The following is a 23210-nucleotide window of genomic DNA, read 5'->3' as shown; positions in this document are numbered from 1 at the left end:
ACTATTTTAAATTACATTGATTTACCAGAAAGTTCAAAGCACATAATTAAACTGTCTGTTAATGCATCTGTCAAGATTATGCATGTCTCAACAAATGTTACTGATATTATTAAACCTCCCTAGTCCCTATGGCACGTGCTTTATTTGCAATAAGATGATAAAGTGTGCAGTAATAAAAGTAAACAGAATGAGCAGAATTAGAGCAGGATATTATGACAAAAACATGTATACTAGATATACACAGTATACATTAAAAAAATATTTCAATATATTTAAAAAAAAAAAACATGTGAAGAGTTTGCACAAATGAATCGTTCAAAGAGTTATGAATCAATTTATTGGATCAAATTGACTGAACAGACAGAATCATGAATTGTAGATTTTGTTTTAAAGCCCATGTTAGTTTTGAAATATATTTAGTATGTATTTTAACCCCGGGTTAATGCAGTGCCATAGATGGTTAAATACAACAAAATAAAATGATGAATACAAATAAATGATGAAAAGTGTGAATTATGAAATAAATCAGGATTGCTTTAAAATTAATTTATAATTTTAAGTGGAGAAAACTTTTCTAGTGTAACTAGTTCTAACTAGTTCTAACTAACTAACTAACTAACTAACTAACTAACTAACTAACTCACTAACTAACTAACTCACTAACTAACTAACTCACTAACTAACTAACTAACTAACTATTTTGCTACACAAGTAAAATGTATCTTGATTTTTTTTTTAAATTCTGGAAAAGAAGACAAATATACTGAGGAAGAGCATCTCCCCCCCCCCCCCCCCCCCCCCCAATGTGAATATCTAAATACATTTCTTTTTCTATAGTAGAGTCAAAAATACTCATATTTCATTGCCTGTTCACCAAATGGAAGGCATTTCGCATGGAAAGTGTGTGCATGTGTGGTGATCGCGTGACATCCATTTTTCGGCCGTGTCTCGATGTGATTAAAAGTGAATCTTGTTATGTTCAACATTCTCAGACAGAGGGCTGTAGGCAGGTTTGGGGTGTGTAATTGGGGTTTAAAATTATTTGTGGCGGTAACCAGGGTTCTGTCTCGCACACATGTACACACAAGGGTGAAATTAAGATCAACCTGCCAAAAACAACAGAGGAAACAAACCCAAACCACAAGTGAAAACAGCAGCACACCACCAAACACCAATATACATGTTTTTGTGCAAACAGTGCATTTATAGCTCTTATATTTGATATGCACATATGCATATATACACTCACAGTCCACTTTATTATTATACACCTTGCTAATACTGGGTTGGACCCCTTTTTAGTCCATATTGATTTTACTCCCGTATCCGAAAAGGATAACATTGTCATTATCGTTCGGTCAATATGAAAGTGTGATCATTTCCTTAAACAATATAAATGTTGGTTCCCCTTTTTACACACAGCTGCACAATAACTTCATCAATAATGGTCCCAAGGTATGATTGCATAGTCTCGATAGTCTGACCTCTAATCAAAGTAGCTTCATTTATATGACTCTCCTCGTGTTTGCAGTTGAAATATAATGATGCATTTAAAAGGTAATGGCCAAACGTGTCATTACAAAAGTTCAACTGACAGCGGACATTCGTGAGGAGATTTTAAAAAGAGAAATGGAGCATATATAATAATAATAATAATAATAATAATAATAATAATAATAATAATAATTATTATTATTATTATTTTATATATATATATATATATATATATATATATATATATATATATATATATATATATATATATATATATATATATATATATATATATATATATATATATATATATATATATATATGTGTGTGTGTGTGTGTGTGTGTGTGTGTGTGTGTGTGTGTGTGTGTGTGTGTGTTTTGGCAAGATGTATTAGGATTTATTAGGAATGAAATTTATAAAGATTGTGTATAGTATTGGAAGGATTTGGTACTAGGCTTTGTCGATTATGATCAATCTAAAAAAGGTCAATTTTTTGTAATTAATTTGATCTTGTTACTTGCTAAATTCCACATTCATAAATCCGAATATCTAAATACTAAGCCTCTCTTTATTCTTTTTGTGAAAGAACTTGAAAAATACCTATTTTCAATTAAAATTTCTGAGAACAAAAAAGCCATAAAAACATTATCTGTTTGCAAACAATTTCCTTTTTTCAGTGTCATGTAATTCTTATAATTTATCAATATGTTTAATTTATATTATCCCCCCAGTTATTTTTTATTTCTTCTTATTGTTTATCTTTTTTTATCCTGCTATTGTTTCTTTTGTTGTTGTTGTTATAATTTGTGTATTGTTCTGAGAATCAATAAAAAAAATAAAATAAAAAAAAACACTTCTCCCACAAGGTTACTAGTGAAGCACTGATATAGTCGTTTATTTTACTTTTCTGTGTTGTGATTCATCACAATTCATTTTAAAACTCAAGGTAATTTCATTTAAAAAAGGCAACATTTGTGACATAATGTTGATTAGCAACAAAAATACTCTTCATTCATCCCTTAAATGATAAATACTGTAAGGCACACTTAACTATGACAGTAAGTAAATATTGAAATACATAAGACACAATGTGATGAAGTGTGCTTACCTGGTCTCTGTGGAGTTATATCCAACTTTCAACTTGGTGATGCAATGCCGCTACAGCTGCTAATTGCTAAACTTTTAGCAAATACATATAAATTTACCAAAAAGCTGTTTACATGGAACAAACTCCGCCCACAGGAATTACATCAGTAACATGTGACCAGAAGTTCATCCGCTGGGAAAATAGTGCCACCTCATAAGGATTTATACGAAAGCCCCAAAGGCCATGCATGCATAGATTTTTTCCCCCCTTATTTTTCTCGTAATATCAACATAATCTCAACATCAATTTAACATTCTCACAAGAAAAAAGAAAGAAAAAACAAAACTATAAAGTTCATAATTTCTCTAGTCATCAATCAATCAATTAACTATAGCGCTTTTACAATGACGATTGTTTCAAAGCAGCTTCAGTGTTAAACAAAACAATATTTCAACAAAATTTGATTTGGCTGTACAGTCGTTCTGGAGAAAACAGTGATGTTATCAGCTTATCATGGTCATGATTTTAAGGGTCATCAACATTATTTTCTAATTTGATAAATCCCTAACATATTTCTGTTACTTTACTAAGAAAAACTTCACAGAGAGACTTTGAATTAAAAAAGTTTTATTTGTCACTACAGCTAAACATGAATTTTACAGCTGCGTAATCAAGGGGACAAAATAAAGTGATAGTGACTTTGTCGTCATGTAGGTTTTACATTTTACCCTCACTTTTACTTACTAAACTAAAAAAGTAAGTCCTGTCTTCCCAATAAAAGAGCCAATTGTAATACATTTGTAGTGATGGTAAAGATGAATATTCAGCATCATTACTCCAGTCTCCAGTGTCACATGATCCTTCTAAAACCATTGTAAGTAGATTTTTATCAATGTTGAAAACATATTTTTGTGGAAACTTCTTTCAGAATTCTTTGATGAATAGAAAGTAAAAAAAAACAACAACACGTATTGATATAGAAGTCTTTTGTAGCATTATAAATGTCTTTGTTGTCACTTTTGATCACTTCTTTACTGTCCTGAATGGTAATGTATTTGAAATGTAAGTTTGGCTGTAAATGTAAGTCTGTATTTGCGTAACTGAAAGATATCTCTTAAAGCAGGTTAACTTTTCCCACTACTTGTTTGCATCCAGTTTTTGCGTACTGTCTTCCAGCCACTCTGTGATAGGCCAGTTCATCCGCCAGTCTCTCTACATGACTGAGTTCAGGGTAGAACCCTTCCAGGGTCATTTCCTCTAGAAAGCATTGTATGATGTGTTCCCGCTCCAGCAGGGAAAGAGGTATAAGCTCGATTGCTGGCTCCATCCATAGAGGATGGATGAGAGACAGGGCCAGTCGGAGTGGTTTATGGGCTCCGGCGGTGGATGCGTTTTGAAGAATGTGAGCTGTGATCTCCCTTTGCCCCAGACTGCTGAGGAAAATATAAACCACGTTGATAAACTCATTCGTCTGATCTGACTGAAGAAAGTTCTGCAAGGTGTCCAGCAGCAGAGGCGACATTAGTTCTACCTCATCCAGAATGATGAAGGGAATCTGCTCATCTTCTTCGGCTAGAGTCACTACCTCAGTTATACGGCGAGCCAGTGTGGAGGCGCAGTGCTGCGCTGCTTCCTGTTGGGGGCAGCGGTGTTTGGATGAATAATGCACCACTAGCTTGTCGTCTACCACGGATCGGAAGTGCCGTACAAGCAGGCGACCCAGGTGGCTCTTCCCGACACCAGACGCACCGTGCACAGACAGGGCGAGGGGGTGCTGGTGGGCATAAGTGGACAGGTAATCGTTCAGCTGGCCCATCAGCTCCTCTAGAGCCTCCGTCTGGCCAAACAACTCCCTGTGCAACGCCCTCTCCAAACCCTCAAGATCATACTTCACAACATGGTCGTCCAGATTCTCAATGGCGTTGTAGACCTGGGAGAACAGGAACAAATTAAAAAAAGGGAATGGGAAGCCACATTTAACCCCATGCCAGTCACCGTCCTGCTAGCGGGATGCTTGGCACAATTTTTTTATTGCTTTCTTTCATTTAACATATTTTAGTAATCATCATTAGGTATCAGTCGAAAGCTTACAAACTCAAAATTTCACCTGTGAAAACCATTTTGAAATTGGACGTTACTTGACCACGTAAACGCTTTTCTCTAAATTCTGTTACTGGGCTCCTCCCCTAGTGGGCGGTGTCAGGTTTCATATTGCAAAATGTATGTTAACTACTTTATAAACAAAACCTTTTCTAATCTTGACAAAACACATATCGTCGGAAAGGTCTCAAGATTCTATATTTGGTGACTGTTTTGTGATAGAAGTGATACTTGGACAGAAATGTATTCATTTGTTACAAGAGAATGCATGTGTGACACCTGGTAGATATTTTTTTTGTATAGTGCCGACAAAAAAAAAAAAGTTTGTAAACTTACATTTTTGTGATATAATATTTGGAACACAACTTGGTTAGACAAATGGCTTTGATTATATTGTAGTGAATATGACATACATAATTCACCCTTGTTGTTAAATATGGCTCTATATATTGCTGAGTATTAACACAGTACTTTATCCTTAATAACTGTTCAGGGATCGCGGTCCCTTTAAGATGTTCTAATGGGTGTTGACGTATCACTTAGGTTAACACCCTCTGGAGGAAGTGTTGTGTACAGAGCCCCGCACATGACATGCAAGAAAAAAAGGTAAATCGTGCGCATGTTTTACATTTTTTTTTAACGAAATTACGAAACGAAATTTACTATTTCGTTCCCTTGATTTATACATTTATAAAAAATGTAAAATTAGTAAAATGTGCACATGATTTAGCAAATCGAGGGAACGAATTAGTAAAATGTGCGCACGATTTAGCAAATCGAGGGAACGAAATAGTAAAATGTGTGCACGATTTAGCAAATCGAGGGAACGAAATAGTAAAATGTGCACGCGATTTAGCAAATCGAGGGAGCGAATTAGTAAAATGTGCGCACGATTTAGCAAATCGAGGGAACGAAATAGTAAAATGTGTGCACGATTTAGCAAATCGAGGGAACGAAATAGTAAAATGTGCACGCGATTTAGCAAATCGAGGGAACGAATTAGTAAAATGTGCGCGCGATTTAGCAAATCGAGGGAACGAAATAGTAAAATGTGCGCACGATTTAGCAAATCGAAGGGAACGAATTAGTAAAATGTGCGCACGATTTAGCAAATCGAAGGAACAAAATAGTAAAATGTGCGCACGATTTAGCAAATCAAAGGGAACGAATTAGTAAAATGTGTGCACGATTTAGCAAATCGAGGGAACGAATTAGTAAAATGTGTGCATGATTTATCAAATCGAGGGAAGAACTTAGTAAAATGTGCGCACGATTTAGCAAATCGAGGGAAAGAATTAGCAAAATGTGCACGCGATTTAGCAAATCGAGGGAACGAATTAGTAAAATGTGCGCGCGATTTAGCAAATCGAGGGAACGAAATAGTAAAATGTACATGCGATTTAGCAAATCGAGGGAACGAATTAGTAAAATGTGCGCGCGATTTAGCAAATCGAGGGAACGAAATAGTAAAATGTGCGCACGATTTAGCAAATCGAAGGGAACGAATTAGTAAAATGTGCGCACGATTTAGCAAATCGAAGGAACAAAATAGTAAAATGTGCGCACGATTTAGCAAATCAAAGGGAACGAATTAGTAAAATGTGTGCACGATTTAGCAAATCGAGGGAACGAATTAGTAAAATGTGTGCACGATTTAGCAAATCGAGGGAACGAATTAGTAAAATGTGTGCACGATTTAGCAAATCGAGGGAACGAATTAGTAAAATGTGCGCACGATTTAGCAAATCAAGGGAACGAATTAGTAAAATGCGAGCACTATTTAGCAAATCGAGGGAACGTAATAGTAAAATGTGCGCACGATTTAGCAAATCGAGGGAACAAATTAGTAAAATGCGCACACAATTTAGCAAATCGAGGGAACGAAATAGTAAAATGTGCACACGATTTAGCAAATCGAGGGAACGAAATAGTAAAATGTGCGCACGATTTAGCAAATCGAGGGAACGAATTAGTAAAATGTGCACACGATTTAGCAAATCGAGGGAAATAATTAGTAAAATGTGCGCACGATTTAGCAAATCGAGGGAACAAATTAGTAAAATGTGCGCACGATTTAGCAAATCGAGGGAACAAAATAGTAAAATGCGCACACGATTTAGCAAATTGAGGGAACGAAATAGTAAAATGCGCACATGATTTAGCAAATCGAGGGAACAAAATAGTAAAATGCGCACACGATTTAGCAAATTGAGGGAACGAAATAGTAAAATGCGCACACGATTTAGCAAATCGAGGGAACAAAATAGTAAAATGTGCCCACGATTTAGCAAATCGAGGGAACGAAATAGTAAAATGTGCATGCGATTTAGCAAATCGAGGGAACGAATTAGTAAAATGTGCGCGCGATTTAGCAAATCGAGGGAACAAAATAGTAAAATGTGCGCACGATTTAGCAAATCAAGGGAACGAATTAGTCAAATGCGAGCACTATTTAGCAAATCCAAATCGAGGGAACGAAATAGTAAAATGTGCGCACGATTTAGCAAATCAAGGGAACGAATTAGTCAAATGCGAGCACTATTTAGCAAATCGAGGGAACGTAATAGTAAAATGTGCGCACGATTTAGCAAATCGAGGGAACGAATTAGTAAAATGCGCACACGATTTAGCAAATCGAGGGAACGAAATAGTAAAATGTGTGCACGATTTAGCAAATCAAGGGAACGAAATAGTAAAATGTGCGCACGATTTAGCAAATTGAGGGAACGAAATAGTAAAATGTGTGCACGATTTAGCAAATCAAGGGAACGAAATAGTAAAATGTGTGCACGATTTAGCAAATCGAGGGAACGAAATAGTAAAATGTGCACACGATTTAGCAAATTGAGGGAACGAAATAGTAAAATGTGCACACGATTTAGCAAATCGAGGGAACGAAATAGTAAAATGTGCACACGATTTAGCAAATCGAGGGAACGAAATAGTAAAATGTGCGCGCGATTTAGCAAATCAAGGGAACGAATTAGTAAAATGTGCGCGCGATTTAGCAAATCGAGGGAACAAAATAGTAAAATGTGCGCACGATTTAGCAAATCGAGGGAACGAAATAGTAAAATGCACACACGATTTAGCAAATCGAGGGAACGAAATAGTAAAATGTGCACACGATTTAGCAAATCGAGGGAACGAAATAGTAAAATGTGCGCACGATTTAGCAAATCAAGGGAACGAATTAGTAAAATGCAAGCACTATTTAACAAATCGAGGGAACGAAATAGTAAAATGTGCGCAAGATTTAGCAAATCGAGGGAACGAATTAGTAAAATGCGCACACGATTTAGCAAATCGAGGGAACGAAATAGTAAAATGCGCACACGATTTAGCAAATCGTGTATTAAAATAATCTGTACAAGTTTTTCATATTTCCATTTAAGTACGTTCACCAATAATCTGCCAAGTATTTTCTTTAAAACAAGACCAAACTTTATTCCAAAGCATCGTTGATTTACAACCATTTAAGTTTGGATAGTGCATTTTCACACCTATTCTCAAAAGGGGGATTAATAAATCTTTGGCTATTCTTTATTTCAATGGTCAACTATAAGTAAGTTTGCAACTACATGTCAGATATGTAACTCTCATTAGATTTAAATGTGTGCGTGTTTTCCATTCATTGGTTTTTTAATTCTGGCACAAAAGAAATGACACCCAAGGGAAAGAACAGGCAGAATTACCTGTACGAAGACGATCACGCTAAAGAGCACCAGGAAAGGTTTCGCTCGGCTGCGCTCTCTCTTTGGCTTGAACATCAGAGTGTCGTTAGGGAACAGCACGCGGGACTTCCTTCGCTTGGACTTTCTGGTTTGGGGGCTCTTAGGATGCAAACTCCCATCGGAGACAGCTGAGTTAGTGCCATGAGGCAACCTGACTGAATTAGATCTCTTTAGGTACTTTTTCTTAATTCGCATCATGGCTTTCAGCTGTGGGGAGAATATAGATGTGCTTTGCCCAACTTCCTTCTCCTCATCTCCTCTCTCCTTTTCCACTTGAACATCCATTGAAACCCCTTCACAGTCCACCAGCGGTCTGGAATACTGAGAGTAACAAACATAATCAAATATGTGCATTAATTCACTTGGTAAATGCTTTAATCCGAATCTTACACTGCCTTCATTGAGTGTGTTCACACTTGTAGTTCGGTTCGCTTGTTTTGTTTAGTCCAGACCAAAACGTAAAGATAATGAACCTAAAGATACTAAACCGAAAGGCATGAGGAAATGTTCACAACCTGATTGGATGCTTTTATGACATATTTCGAGACAGAACTGAACATCCAAAACAAAGCTGTGTTCTGGGCTAAACGAGTTCACTGTAAGTGCGTAGCTAGATATAGCTACATACAGCTGAAAACTCTTGGAAGAACTTATAAATTGTGTAAAGGAGTCAAAACGGCGCAGGAATCTTTCCATCACAGACAAACGAAGATCTGCTGCAAGGAGATGTGGTTCTGATATCTGAACCCAACTGTGATAGGCAACATCACGACTATGATGAGAAAAAACAGGTATGCTGTCCTTTTTAAGCATCTTGTGGCATCATGTCCTGTTTTGGTTTGTTTTCTTGTCTTTGGTCCGTTCATATTTCATTCAAACCTCTCCAGAGTTTGTTTGGAAGCAGACCAAGAGTATGTAGTATGAGTATTGTATTGATCAACAGTTGATCTAAAGGAAATATAAAAGCATACACACTAAAAAAAGGGTTTAGGATTTACTTTGAAACAATTTTCACTCAGAAATTCAGAAAAATACAGGAATAAAACAAATAAAGCAAATAAAGGAACAGCAAGTAAAACAGAATTACACTTGATATTTTTAAGTAGAAAAACTTAAAGATACTAATAATTTGTTTGATTTACAACTTTATAAAAGTCATCAAATGAGGTGTGTTCAGTGGTGAACGTGATTTCACCGTTTGAAGAACAACATGTTCAACCAATCAGATTTGAGGGACAGTTTATGTCAAGTTTAGGCTTACAACTAGGGTTAGGCGCTTCTACATCAGTGTTAATCACCTATCATTTCCCTTAGGGATAACTTATGGTTAGGGTTAGGTTTAGGGATATGACTACATTTTCGGACAGGAATGTTGTTGCAAGATCAACAAAATATGCTGAATCGGGAACATGTCTTACTTGGCAAATTCACAAAGACCATGTTTCATATACCACTAGCCCATGCAGTTCTGCTACAGGTAGTTAGCGTGACTGGTTTTGAACAGTCTAACATTTCGCTGTGTCTTGACAAAAGCGTGATAATTAGAGGTAATTAAGATTGGGAGGCTGAATTTGGCAGCAATAAATGTGTATGTGTGTGTGTTTGGATGTAAATAGAAAAGCATGAACCTCATGCAAGGAAATTATAAGGTAAGAAAACTGATTCTAAAGAGAATTTGACCCCAAATACACCTAACTTCTTTTTTTAAAGTTTAAATAGCATCTCAAATGGATTTCACATTTTGTGGCTTTTCAAGGTCACTGAGAAAGTTCTCATATTAAATTATGCTCATATTAAAAGCACCTTTCTGATACCTGATTGCTCATGCATAGTTTCTGTGTATTGTCAGAAGATATGAAAAATGTATATTTTTGCATATAACTTTGGAACAGTTTGGACCAAAATCCAGAAATTTGTTTCTTCCGACTTGATTAGGACATTTTAGGCGTCAGGGATTTTGAATTTAGTTGTAAAATGCTATATTTAACAAACACATTTGTGCATCATTAGGAAACTCATTAAGTGTCTTCGGCAGCTCACCCTGAAGTCTCTGGGCTGTGCTACCTTGTGGTCAAGAATTATAATGAAATGTAAAAATAAATGCTAATAATAACTTTTGATTAAGTTTGCCTATTGTAAAATGGTAAATGGACTGCATTTATATAGCGCTTTTATCCAAAGCGCTTTACATTTTTGCCTCACATTCACCCATTCATACACCGACGGCGATGTCAGCCATGTAAGGCACCATCTAGCTCGTCGGGAGCAGCTGGGGTTTGGTGTCTTGCTCATGGACACTTCGACACTTGGTCAGGTGGAACCGGGGATTGAACCACCAACCTTTCGGTTTGTAGACAACCTACATGAACCACTGAGCCACTGCCGCCCCAGAAAATATTGTAATGAAACAGAGAGTGGCTGGACTTTGAAGATTCCTTGGGTTATGCCAAAGACAAAGATACTAATTTTGATCGATCTAACAGTCAAGCCATTTTGCAGAATGCAGCGGCGCGGCTTCTTTGTGGGAAGCGTAAGCACGAGTCTATTACACCAGTTTTGATTTCATTGCACTGGCTCCCAGTCAAATATAGAATTAATTTTATAATGTTATTGTTTGTTTATAAATCTCTTCATAATTAGGCTTGCCTAAGAGTACATATCTGACTTCTACATCCTTATACTCAATCAAGAGCACTTAGATCATCTGATGTTAGGTTATTGCGAGTCCCAAGGGCACGTCTCAAAAACTGAGGCGATCGTGATTTTTCTGTTATTGGCCCTAAGCTGTGGAATAGTCTCCCAAATTATATTCGAGCTGCATTCAACTTTGTCCATTTTTAAGTCTACTCTTAAAACGTATTACTTCGCCCGTGCATTTAATATTCGGTGACTTGCTATGCAATGGTCGTTTATTTTAATGCACTTCATCTATTACATTATGTGTTTGTTGATTGTCTTGTTTTTGTGGTATTGTTGACTGTTCTGTTTTTGTGTGCTCTGTGCAGAACTTTGGTAGACTTCGTTTTTTTAAATGTGCTATATAATTAAACTTTGTATTGTATTGTATTGTATTTTGTCTTTCTTAAAAAACTACTTTTTCAAATTCCTTGACCAAATTCCAACCAATTTTCAGTTACTTCAGCGATTAACATTTGGCTTTGTACCAGTAGAAACCCTGGAGTATTTGATTGTTTGATGACTGAAATTGGCAGCCTGCAGTCCAGATCTCTCACCCATAGAAAACATTTGGAGCATCATAAAGAGGAAGATGCGACAAAGAAGACCTAAGACAGTTGAGTAACAAGAAGCCTTTATTAGACAAGAATGGGACAACATTCCTATTCCTAAACTTGAGCAACTCCTCCGTCCCCAGACATTTGCAGACTGTTATAAAAAGAAGAGGAGATGCCACACAGTGAGATCTTTGAGATGTAGATGCCATAAAATTTAAAATTAATGTATTTTTTCCTTAAAATTCTACATTTTTTCAGTTTAAACATTCGATATGCCATCTATGTTGCCATGTTGTATTGTGAATAAAATATTAATATTTAAAACCTCCACATCATTGCATTCTGTTTTTATTCACAATTTGTACAGTGTCCCAACTTTTTTGGAAACAGGTTTGTATATATATAGACTTGGCAAACCACATGGCAACCAATCAGAGCACCCTAATACAATGAGCTAAAGCTACTCAAAACCTCTTAGCTACTGCACAACCACACCCTGTAAATCACCAACAACACACACACCCGGGTTACAGACAAGGCTTAAGCTAGTCCTGGACTACTAGCACTGATATATCTTAAAATATGTATGTACTATTGTTTTGTCTTAAGCTGCACACCAGTCATTTTTTTCTATGGTAAGTTTATAAAAGTTACTTAAATGTCCTAATTGAACTAATACCTAATCCTAGTTTAGCATAAGCCCTGTCTGTGAAACCGGGCCTTGTCATGGTGGCATCTTTTGCATGAGCAACACCACTCACATTTTGTAATAAAAAGTGTACTTACATAAGAAAGTACAGGGTAATATAAGGTAACTAAATGGGTTAAGGTTAGGTTTAGGTTCACAGTTATTACCTATTGTAATTACTCAGTAGGCTAAATTTAGGTTGGTTTGGACATGTTTTCAAAGTCATCTCAATGGCAGAAAGTGTCCCAATCACCCTGGTTTCCCTCTACATAGTATGTGCATACAGAACAGGCCTGTGAAATAAAGTGCTATGTATATCTAATCACATTTTGTTAAGAAAATGTAATCTAGTTTCTGTTACTCAAGATTCATGCAGGGAATGCCCACATGTGTTTCTCACTAAAGTTTTCGACACAGTGTGTGTATTATCCTGAGCACAATCACATAAGCTCCACATGTACAGGCAGAGGAAGAGAGAGAGGGATGTGTTGTCATACACTATGTGTGTGATGACTTCACCATTTTGCATAAGTGCACACACACACAGCTGTTTTGCATTACAACAAATTCACCAAGAGGAAGTTGATGTATATATATATTATATGATATAATGCCCCCAAAAATTATTAGAATGATTACTTAAAACTATAAAAGTTTGGTGAATAAAAGTTCAACTGAAGTGGAGATTTTGTGGCTCATTGAATAGATAAGATCTGCGCTCAGATGCATGCACGGGTGAATCTGCTATCTATATCTTAAGGCAAGACAAAACAGGCAAAAACATTGTCTTTTCATGTACTTTTAAAGTACCCCTATTATGCTATTTTAAAGTTTCCTCATTTTGTTTTGGAGGTCTTCTAGGTTGACATGCATCTCACTGTAAAATTATTATTGTTTTAAATAAGATACCTGGTTGCCTTAATTTTTTTTAATTCATTGAAATTAAAAAATTGAGTTAATACAATGAACATTTTTGAGAATCAACAACCTTTATTCAAATATTATTAAAACATTTTGTAAGCATATTAGCTAATTGTGTGTGTTTTATTTCTGATGACGCAGTGAAACATGCCAAATAGCGCTATTTTCATGATTTATCAAATTTGTTATGGGGTTCAGATACAATAATATTTTGAGTTTCTATTTATTAAACGAATTTCCTTAATTGTATCAACTCAAATTTTTTATTTCAATAAACTCAAAATTTTAAGGCAACCAGGTTACTTACTTTTTTAAGTTAAACCAACTTTTTTTTTTTACAGTGCAATTGAAAAATCATTTATATTTCATAATATAGGCATATATTGCAGCTTCACCTTTTTCTCACAGTGTCTGCAACAGTTTGATAAAGGATTCCTCTGATTGGTCAGATGATCCAGTCTGTTGTGATTGGTCTACCGCTTACAACATGTGTCAGAAACTAAACGTCCATTACCATATCTGTATTTAAGCTTCAGATCTTCCTCATCACTCATATACTAAGTGATATGAACAGTAACGATGGCGTTGCTTTTACCAGATCAATATGAGCGCACGTCCTCATCCTTTAGAAGTGCTGCAAAGTGGAGTGTCTCAATATGTCGACAACAAGAACCCGACTCTTCCAGTCTTTCAGTTAAAACTACATTGTTTGAGGGCGGGTCAAAGGAGTTGTTGTTAGCTGGCAGCCAATTAAAACGATAAACTGGAATTATGCAAATTTGTTACAAAGTAGATTTAAGCAGGAAGTGAGACTGGAATTACTGACAACTCGTTTCAGGCGGTTCAGAAACCGTTATATCTTTTGAGACTCTATTCATTGTGCACTTTGCGCTTTGCAGAACTTACATTCACAAAAGCGATATTACACACTACATGAAAGGTAATATCTAAATGAAAAAGCATAATAGGGGCACTTTAATGGATTTGGCCTTTTCATATCCGTTTTTACATTTTATCATACTTTTTCTATATCGTCTGTAGATTTAAATTACCATACATATCTTTAAAGGCAATTTTCTCAACATAAAAAATATGGAAGCTTCAGCTTAAATTCTGCCAGGAAGACTTAATCACTTCGTCACTTATTAACCTAATCTCTGTCCAATCACGTCTTCATATTTTCTGTATAAAGGTCGTACTTACACATGTTTGAGTTCGCAGATGCCGATGCGACAATAACCTCCATCCTCCCCACCACCACCAGGATGGTTCCGTCCATACCTCCAAAGGGGGGTCGGATGCGCCCCTGCCTTAATCTTCAGGCAGGAATATGCTGATCCGCTACCCTCGGATTATAAACTATGGACGGGGCCTATGCCAAAACTTTATTATGCTTGCTGGGCTGTCAATAAATGTACCCTTCATTCATCATTCTATCTCCCAAGTCTTTCTGGTAGAAATATATTGTTTTTGATCAGAAATATATTGTTTTTGAATCAGAAATCTCCACTTCAGCAGCACATACATACTCCAAACTTTACAAATTTACTCCTATCAATATTCTGAAGGTTTTTACCAAGGGGTTTGTTAATATAATTTGCCTGATTTAAACATTTTGTTCCTAAAACACTTTGAATGTTTTTTTTCTTCTGGCTGTTGGCAGTGTTTTCTGATATAAGGAGTGATAAATTTATCAGGAAATACTGAAAATTACTTTATCAACCCCCGAAAGGAAATTACAGTGTTACAGCAGCAGAAACTCAAGCGCACACAAACCAATTAAGTCAAATCAAATCTAAAAGTACACTTTTGCAAAATCCGTTGACTCAGAGAAGTTGACAAAATGAAACAAACAATTTGACCCTGGCTTCATTCAAGGTTCAGATTTCTGTTCTGGAAATTTATGCAAATTAGAGCACATTTAATTATACACTGCCTCATTTGTACATGAACGTAACCTTTCAAGAAAAAAAAAAAATGCAATTCTTCATGTAATAAATGGGGAAGTATGGTGATATCCACCCCCCCCCCCCCCATTCAGACATTTTTAAGAGCAATTTGAGTGACCAAATAATCTGAAGCCACTGTAGATACATTTATGAAAACATAACTGTATAATTCCATCTTTTTAAAGGGATGGTTGGAAAATGGTGTTTGTGTGCACACAGCTATGTGAGGGCAGTTATGCAAACCTCACCATGCAAATGGTTGTGTTACAGACGCACTAATGTAAAAAACTGAATATGAAGACAGCAAATTGTCTAGAAATGGAGATTACAAAAACATGTTATGGTTGTCTTTTTTTGTCAACATCAGGGTCAGATGCCTGAGCTTGCCTGATTGTATGGATATGAAATACAAAATGGGCCTTTACCTTGCATGGATGAGTCTGGTATCAACTGCAGCGATGTCACTGTGATAAAGAGAAATGTGTGACAGATAAGTTTCTTGGAAAAAACTAATAAAAAAACACAAAAACAAGAAGATGAGACAGAAAACCGAGACTGTTACCTTCAAAGCTGCATGAGGCGTCTACTTGCTCCCTTGGTGTTGGTTCTTGTCCTCAAAGATGGTGATTTTGACGATGGTGATAATATATAATGTTCCAAACACACATGCACACCTTTCGACTACCTTCTCACTCCTATTTCCATCAAACCATCTCTGTGTTTGAGCTCCACCCTCTCGTTCCACTGTCACTTCACGTCTCTCTTTCTATTTTCCTTTCCTTGTACCACGAACCACAAACAATAGCCGGTGTAATTGAACAACTGATCAAGGAAAAAGTCACAATGCAGTTCATATAGAAAATAGAAACATGCCTCTTGTGCAGTAGAACGTAAATACATATAGCAGACTCCCCAGACCAATGTTCAATCTTAAATCGAGCTTGGTCTGGTAAAAGCAGACAATCGCTTTGCTTCAGAAGGTCTGTATTAACCCCCTGGAGCCGTATGGACTTCCTTTATGATTGATGGTTGTGCTTTTTTGGGCTTCAAAATTTAAGGTTCCATTCACTCCCATTATAAAGCTTGGAAGAGCCAGGATATTCAATATAATTCCTTGTTCTGTTTGGCAGAGAGTGTGTAAATTATGGGATTTTTGGGTGAACCCTTTAAGGCCCCCAAAATAAGTCTTATTTTTTAATTTGAAAAATAATATTCCTAATATATAAGGAATGTTATAGCTGTATTCTTAAACAATGTTAATCACAAAATATAGCTGATACTAATATGCCATTTATGACTTCTAATCAAAATCTCTTATCCATGTAAAGCATGCCATATGAAGTAATAGTCCCTTCAGGCAAAATGTTAACAAAAATTTTGTATATTATATTTGATACTTCAGGCTTTTTTGAGCTAATATAGTGAGAATATAGAGCTCATATTTGAAGAGGGAAAATACCTCAGTTTTATTCAGAGTCCCAAGCTATAGTAAAAACATGTAATTGAGTACAGTTGCTGCTATTTATATGGCCTGATAGCTTGTAATGTAAATAAATGAGATCTTTATTTTCAGTATGCCAGATATATATTGCCAAAAGTATTCCAAATCATTGAATTCAGGTGCGATCCCTTCTATGGCCAAATGTGTATCAAATCAAGCACCTAGACATTCAGATGCTACAAACATTTGTGAAAGAATGGCTCGCTCTCAGGAGCAACCAACAAAATGCAATGCCAGTCAAAAGTAAATGACCCTTTTATAACCCTATAATCTTGAATGAATGTATTTATAGAACAAATACAGTATATTAATTAAGATGGATGACTTTCAATTTTGGGTGGATGGATGGACAGACTAACAAACAAACAAATAAGATGCCACCGTGCTTGAGGAATTACCCATCTCTACACCACTGACGTATTTCTACATTGTTCACAAATGATCTAAATAACATTTACATAACTGATCTGGGTGGAACAGAAAGTGGTATTATATTTGATTATTTGCAGTCTAATTCACTAATTATTCAATTAAGGTAGTTTTGCTGGTGGAGCAACATTCCTCACAAATAAATAATGAACAGTAGACTCTTCAGGTCAAAGTGACGGAAACAGACCACAAATTTAACCTTGAAAGTTCATATTCTTGATATTTCAGCTTTTGCCACAAAGTTCGTCATCTGTGTCTGCTTTTACATAAAAGTGAATGACCAATTGCGTCACAATCTTGAGCGGACAATGAGTTTCTGTTTCCATATAAATATTAAAAAATGCCAGTGGTGCACTTTTGGGATTTGCATATCTGACTTAATTGCAAAACATATATATATTTTGTGTCATACAGTAGGAACAGCACTGTGTGATTTAACCCATAAACAAAATACTTAAATAATTAGACAACAATTAAAACATAACGTATTGATATTAACAATGTATTGATATTAACAATAAGTTAAATTGATATATAATATTAAGCAGATTATTGGTCAAATATAAGTGATATGTTTACTAGAGAGTGTTTCCTGTCCATGCCTTGACATGCCGTTTCGTCAGAGGAAGGGGACTGATGCCGATTACTCATGTGGAGGAGCCATCAGGAGAGCACACTGCACGTGGGAGGAGAGATGGTGAGTAACGCTGCTTGTTTGTAAATGATGATGGCCTTGACCTCTGAGAGACAAGAGCGACTCTTTCATCTGCCTGAAAGAGCGGGGATATTTACAACATGGTGGGAGGAAGCTTGTTTTCTATGCTATTTCCATACACCAAAGAATATGTCTTTGTTTCTGCTGGAGCAGGGACTGTCCACTTTTCCAGAAGATTCAGGGATTTCATTTTTTCTTCAATAGTCTTCAATAAAGTGTTCTAAAACAATTATCGGTAACACTTCACAATAAGGTTCATTAGTTAGCTACATTAATAACATGAACTAAGAATGAACTGCACTTATAAAGCATTTATTTATCTTTGTTAATGCTAGTTTCAACATTTACTAATGTATTATTAAAATCTTAACAGTAATGCACTAGTTAATGCACTGTGTGAACTAACATGAACAAACCATAAACAGCTGTATTTAAATTAACTAATTAAAAAAAAAGATTAATGCTGAACAGAGGTGTTGTTCATAGTTAGTTCATGTTAACTTATGCATGAACTAATGTTAACTAATACAACCTTATTGTAAAGTGTTAGCTAATAACCATACAGTTCTGAGTTAACTGCACCACTCCAAACGTTGACACTAAAGACTGGAGTAATGATGCTGATAAATTTAGCAATGACATCACTGGAATAAATCGTATTTAAAAATAGCCAAACACTAAGCTGAAATTGCAAATATAATATTTCACAATATTACTGTTTTACTTATGATGACATCTGGGCATAAGAGACTTCTATCAAAAACAAACATTTCTGAACCAGGATTTTTTTGTGAATCAGGTGTGTGTATGCATGTGTGTTATCTTAAAGCTTAGGTTAAAGGTCCACTATGTAACTTTTTCCCCTCTAGCATGTAAAAAACTAAACTGTGTGCATTTTGCAGACAAACAATGTTTTGGTTGTGCTTTGGCTGCAGTTTATCTGGCAACCTCGAGTCAGGGGGAGGGGGGGGGGAGAGGGAATATTGATTGCAGTACCAGTTTAGGCCACAATCGTACATACACTTCCTTTAAGAGATTTGATTAGTTTAGATGGAAAGGATCTCAAGCTGACTAGCTGAAGTCGTTACTGTGCTCATTACAATTTTTCTCAATCGATTTGACACATTTCCTAAACTCAGGCCGCTGTTCTCAAAACAGCTAACACAGTAATCTGAACACTTTGTGATTGTCCTACACAGGTAGTTCATTTTCCTTCGTTTCATGCAAAATACAAATCACACGCATCATTTTATCACAACACTGCAAGAATTCCCAATGTTTTCACAGTAGTTCACAGCCAACAAAAACTTTAATATAGCAGAGAAACACACACACACACACACACACACACACACACACACACACACACACACACACACAACAATTGCAGCTCTCTTTTTTGGTTTGACAAAAATTACAATAATTTGTGCACTATTTTTACAAACAAATAAACTGTTATGCATTCAATTCTCAGTTCCACTTGGATTATTCTCAATTAGCCGAATTCTCAATTGGGGCCAAACAACAGAGACGGATCTCACGAAAATGCGTATAAATAGTACGAGTTTGCAATCTCGTGGAATGTATACGCCAAAATGAGTTTTGGCGTGCTTATGGTACGCGTTTTTTTGCGTGCATATGATACGCACTTTATGGCGTATTATACATACGAACCCCCCACCCCACCACCCTAAACCTACCCAAAAGCGTGTCATATGCATGGCATAAAGTGCGTCTCATATGCACGCGAAAAAACGCGTACCATACGCACGCCAAAACTCATTTTGGCGTATACATTCCACGAGATTGCAAACTCGTACTATTTATACGCATGACCATGAGATCGTGTTGAACAACACAGAAATGCTTCTATATTTTTCCTCAATGAATTGTAGTTGTAAAATTTCGGGTAAACATTCTGGTATAATGTCCACTTTCACCATTCAGCACTGGTGCAAGAGTGATTTGAGCCCCTTTTCAGGGTGGTGTTCCTTCAAGCATATTATCCTCTTGGAGACGGAAAGTAAATGATTGCAACACTCACAACCAAGTAATAAATAGCACTTAATAACTTGTTACATTTATAAAGTGCTTTTCTGGGTACTCAAAGCTCTTTACATTTGGAAGGGGGAATCTCCTCAACCACCACCAATGTGCAGCAGCCATATTGTGCCAGAACGCCCACCACACACCGGGTTATGGTGGAGAGGAGACGGAGTGATGAACCAATCTTATATGGGGATTATTAGGAGGCCATGATGGACAGGGGCCAGTGGGCAAATTTGGCCAGGACGCCGGGGTTACACTCCTACTCTTTTTCGAAGGACATCCTGGGATATTTATTGACCACAGACAGTCAGGGCCTTTGTTTAACGTCTCGTGCTTGGTGCTTGTTACAGTACAGTGTCCCCATCACTATACTGGGGTGTTAGGACCCACACAGACCGAGGGTTAGCACCCCTTGTTGACCTCACTAACTCCTCTACCAGGAGCAACCTAGTTTTCCCAGTTTCCCAGGAGGTCTCCCATCCAGTTTCTGACTCAACCCTGCTTAGATTGGAAACCAGTTATGGGCTACAGCGTGATATGGCTGCTGGTCTTCTTCAAGCGATGGAAGAGGCCTGTGGAGAAGTTCAGGCAAAAGGATGGACCCAACATTCATGGCTTTTCCCACATGATGCACAACTCTGGAAAATATATGCTGTGATGTTGATGAAATTCTTTGATTTAAATGAGAGGCAAGATCTATAAAGTTCATCGATTCAATAATTGCAGTACATTTATTTATTATATAGTTTTTTAGGTGAAAACTTATCGTAATAAAACTAAACTCAAAGAACTTCGAAGAACACGATTAAAGAACTTGAAAAACATGCACCTTCATTGATGTATTTGTGTGCTAAATCTCTTATCAAATCAACAACACACTAATAGTTTTGATGTTACTATTTATTTTTGATGAATGCATTAGGATAAACTTCATTATGCAGTGAATACTGAACTGTTTGTGTTGGATAAGTGTGTTTAGTTTGCCATATAAATTGTTTTGAGAGCAACTACATTAATTTGGAGAAATGTGTTAAATTGACTGAGAAAGCTGTAATAGACACGATACTTCCTTGACAATAAATTCCAGCACAGCGCTACGACTGAATGAGCCTTCACAAGAGATAATGATTTACAATGAAGTCTGTTAGAGAGCTACATACTGTATCTTAAAATATGCTACTGCCATTAAAAAGTTGCTTTAATGTCCTAATTTAACTAAGGCCTAATCCTGGCTTAATCTGAGCCCGGTCTGTGAAACCAGGCCTTTATGGTGTGCCACAGATACAAAAAAAACTCATACAGTACAAAAACTCACACACGCAGACTCAGCACGACCTCCACAAAAACAAAGATAAGGAACAGACAAAACACTTGCCAGTTCACATGAAGGATACACATAACCAGCCAACACTAGTTGGGTACTACACACACACACACACACACACACACACACACACACACACACACACACACACACACAATTATTTAGTCAAAATCTCTTTCTAAACCAGTAACAAAAGCACTTAGTTCACATGCTGTACACAATAGGAATAGTAACACAAATATGACTGATATAATCTGGTCTGACCACAATCTTTCTACGTTTAAACATTATCTGACGTACATTAGCATTAGCTTCGACAATACTAAGGCAGAGATGTGTCACATGAGTGCGGCATGCATTATGACATCACTGCTCGCCCAACTGTCTGGAAGAAACTGTGGTGATCAGTCTAACCCAACATTTACCTTAGTACAGCACATTAAAATAAAATCATCTCACAGTACAATCAAACCGTCTCTAGGGCAGAACTGGTAATGTCTGTTGATATCTGATCTAAATCCACACAGCAACCAGCACATCTTATAATCAGTCCAGGTTGTAACATTTATTTTGAAGACCAGATTTGTCTAGTTAGCCGTATTTTTTAACATGAACATATAATTTTTCAAATCAAACATAATGCACTGTTAAAGGCTATTTTTATTTATTTACCAACTTTAACAAAGGTGGCTAATAATAGAAACGCAGTATTGCTCATTGTTAGTTTATGTTAGCTAATGTTAACAAAAGTGACCTTATCAAGTCTTTGTGCTCATGCAGTGTGCTATTTTTAGACATTTTGCATAGCATACCGATGTATTGATTTCAAAATTCTGAAAAAGTCCAGATTGTTTAGTGCAAGTATCACTTTACTTCCGTCTAAACTTCTTCATCATATCCTTTTTGCTGCAGTCACAGAAATTACACAGAATTTTATTTCCCCATTTCTGAGGTTTCGAGAGTTGGACGGCACAGTACACTCACTCATATTATCAGTGGTTTGTTTGGTTTTGTCAACCCTACAAGGCAAGCGAGTTGGGCAGCGTGACGAGCTCTGGTACTTTTCCATTGCGTAGGCCCCTCATCATTACTGGAGTGCGGTGAAACTCGGGTCAGATTGGTGAATGAACTCTGGCGAGAAGTCGCCATCTGGTGGACGTGCGGGGTAGTGGCGGCTCGCTACCAGACTTAAAATAGGGAAGAGCGGGGCATGCTTTTTGACTTGACTTAAAGTGTTTATTTTTTTCACATTGATTTTCCGCATGTCTAGTACAGTTATTTGGTTTTGTTTCATTAAAGGTGCAGTATGATTTTTGCAGTAAAATACCCAAAACGCACAGAGTAACGTCATAACATCAATTTAAACAGACTTAAATGTATCTAATATGATAAACAGAGCTGCATTACCTCAGAGGCATGACCGGAAAAGTGGACATGGCTCCGACTGTGTCTCTTCATAATAAAAGTCCCGTTCCTCACGAGCTGAGTGTTGCGTAACAATCGCTCCAGGCCTTGCTCAGCTCCTCAACACTCGGTCATGCTCTGCTTCATACTATAGTAATATTAATAACCGCATCTATGAACATGGTTTCTGTCTAAGTCATATCCCAATTCTTCCCCACTGGCTGTGAGGTGAAGACCATTATTTAAAATCATTTTAAATAAAATAATGGCATTTTTTTTTATATAATTAAAAATAAACAAATTTTTGAGTTTGACAACAAACACATCACTAAACACTGGGAGTTCAAAACATTCAAAGCAGCATCAAATAACTATATCAACTGTAAAGATATAAGATTAAAATAATATCATAATATCAGATTTGTCTTATTTTAAAATAAACACAAAAAACAGAGATGAAAAATAAACGTAAGTCAGAAATTTAGCTATGGTTAAATAAATGTTCAGTGATATCTCCCAAAGATTTTTAAAATTTTGCTGCAATTTTTTTCTCGAAATAATGTTGATGTAGCAAGTAGCAA

The 23210-nt window shown here is 36.4% G+C and overlaps 1 protein-coding gene across 3 annotated transcripts; it reads right to left on the bottom strand.

The window, feature by feature from the left end:
* Positions 1 to 3436: 3436 nt before the first annotated feature.
* tor4ab (torsin family 4, member Ab) lies at positions 3437 to 22641 on the bottom strand. Of its 3 annotated transcripts, XM_067440284.1 has the most exons (4): positions 15770 to 15981; positions 15633 to 15671; positions 8378 to 8737; positions 3437 to 4512 (listed from the first exon to the last, which is right to left on the bottom strand). In XM_067440284.1, exons 3-4 carry the CDS (start codon positions 8699 to 8701, stop codon positions 3697 to 3699), a joined length of 1140 nt encoding a protein of 379 aa, XP_067296385.1. In that variant the 5' UTR covers positions 8702 to 8737; positions 15633 to 15671; positions 15770 to 15981; the 3' UTR covers positions 3437 to 3696. The 3 variants fall into 3 exon arrangements, with proteins under 3 accessions (XP_067296385.1, XP_067296386.1, XP_067296384.1); XM_067440285.1 differs by lacking the exons at positions 15633 to 15671; positions 15770 to 15981 and adding an exon at positions 22633 to 22641; XM_067440283.1 differs by lacking the exons at positions 15633 to 15671; positions 15770 to 15981 and having other exon boundaries at positions 8378 to 9005.
* Positions 22642 to 23210: the final 569 nt, after the last annotated feature.

This window comes from Pseudorasbora parva, chromosome 3 (assembly GCF_024679245.1).
Source record: "Pseudorasbora parva isolate DD20220531a chromosome 3, ASM2467924v1, whole genome shotgun sequence".
Lineage (NCBI taxonomy): Eukaryota > Metazoa > Chordata > Actinopteri > Cypriniformes > Gobionidae > Pseudorasbora > Pseudorasbora parva.
Note: the sequence above shows the minus strand (reverse complement) of the source record. Positions and strands in the feature narration are given on the sequence as shown.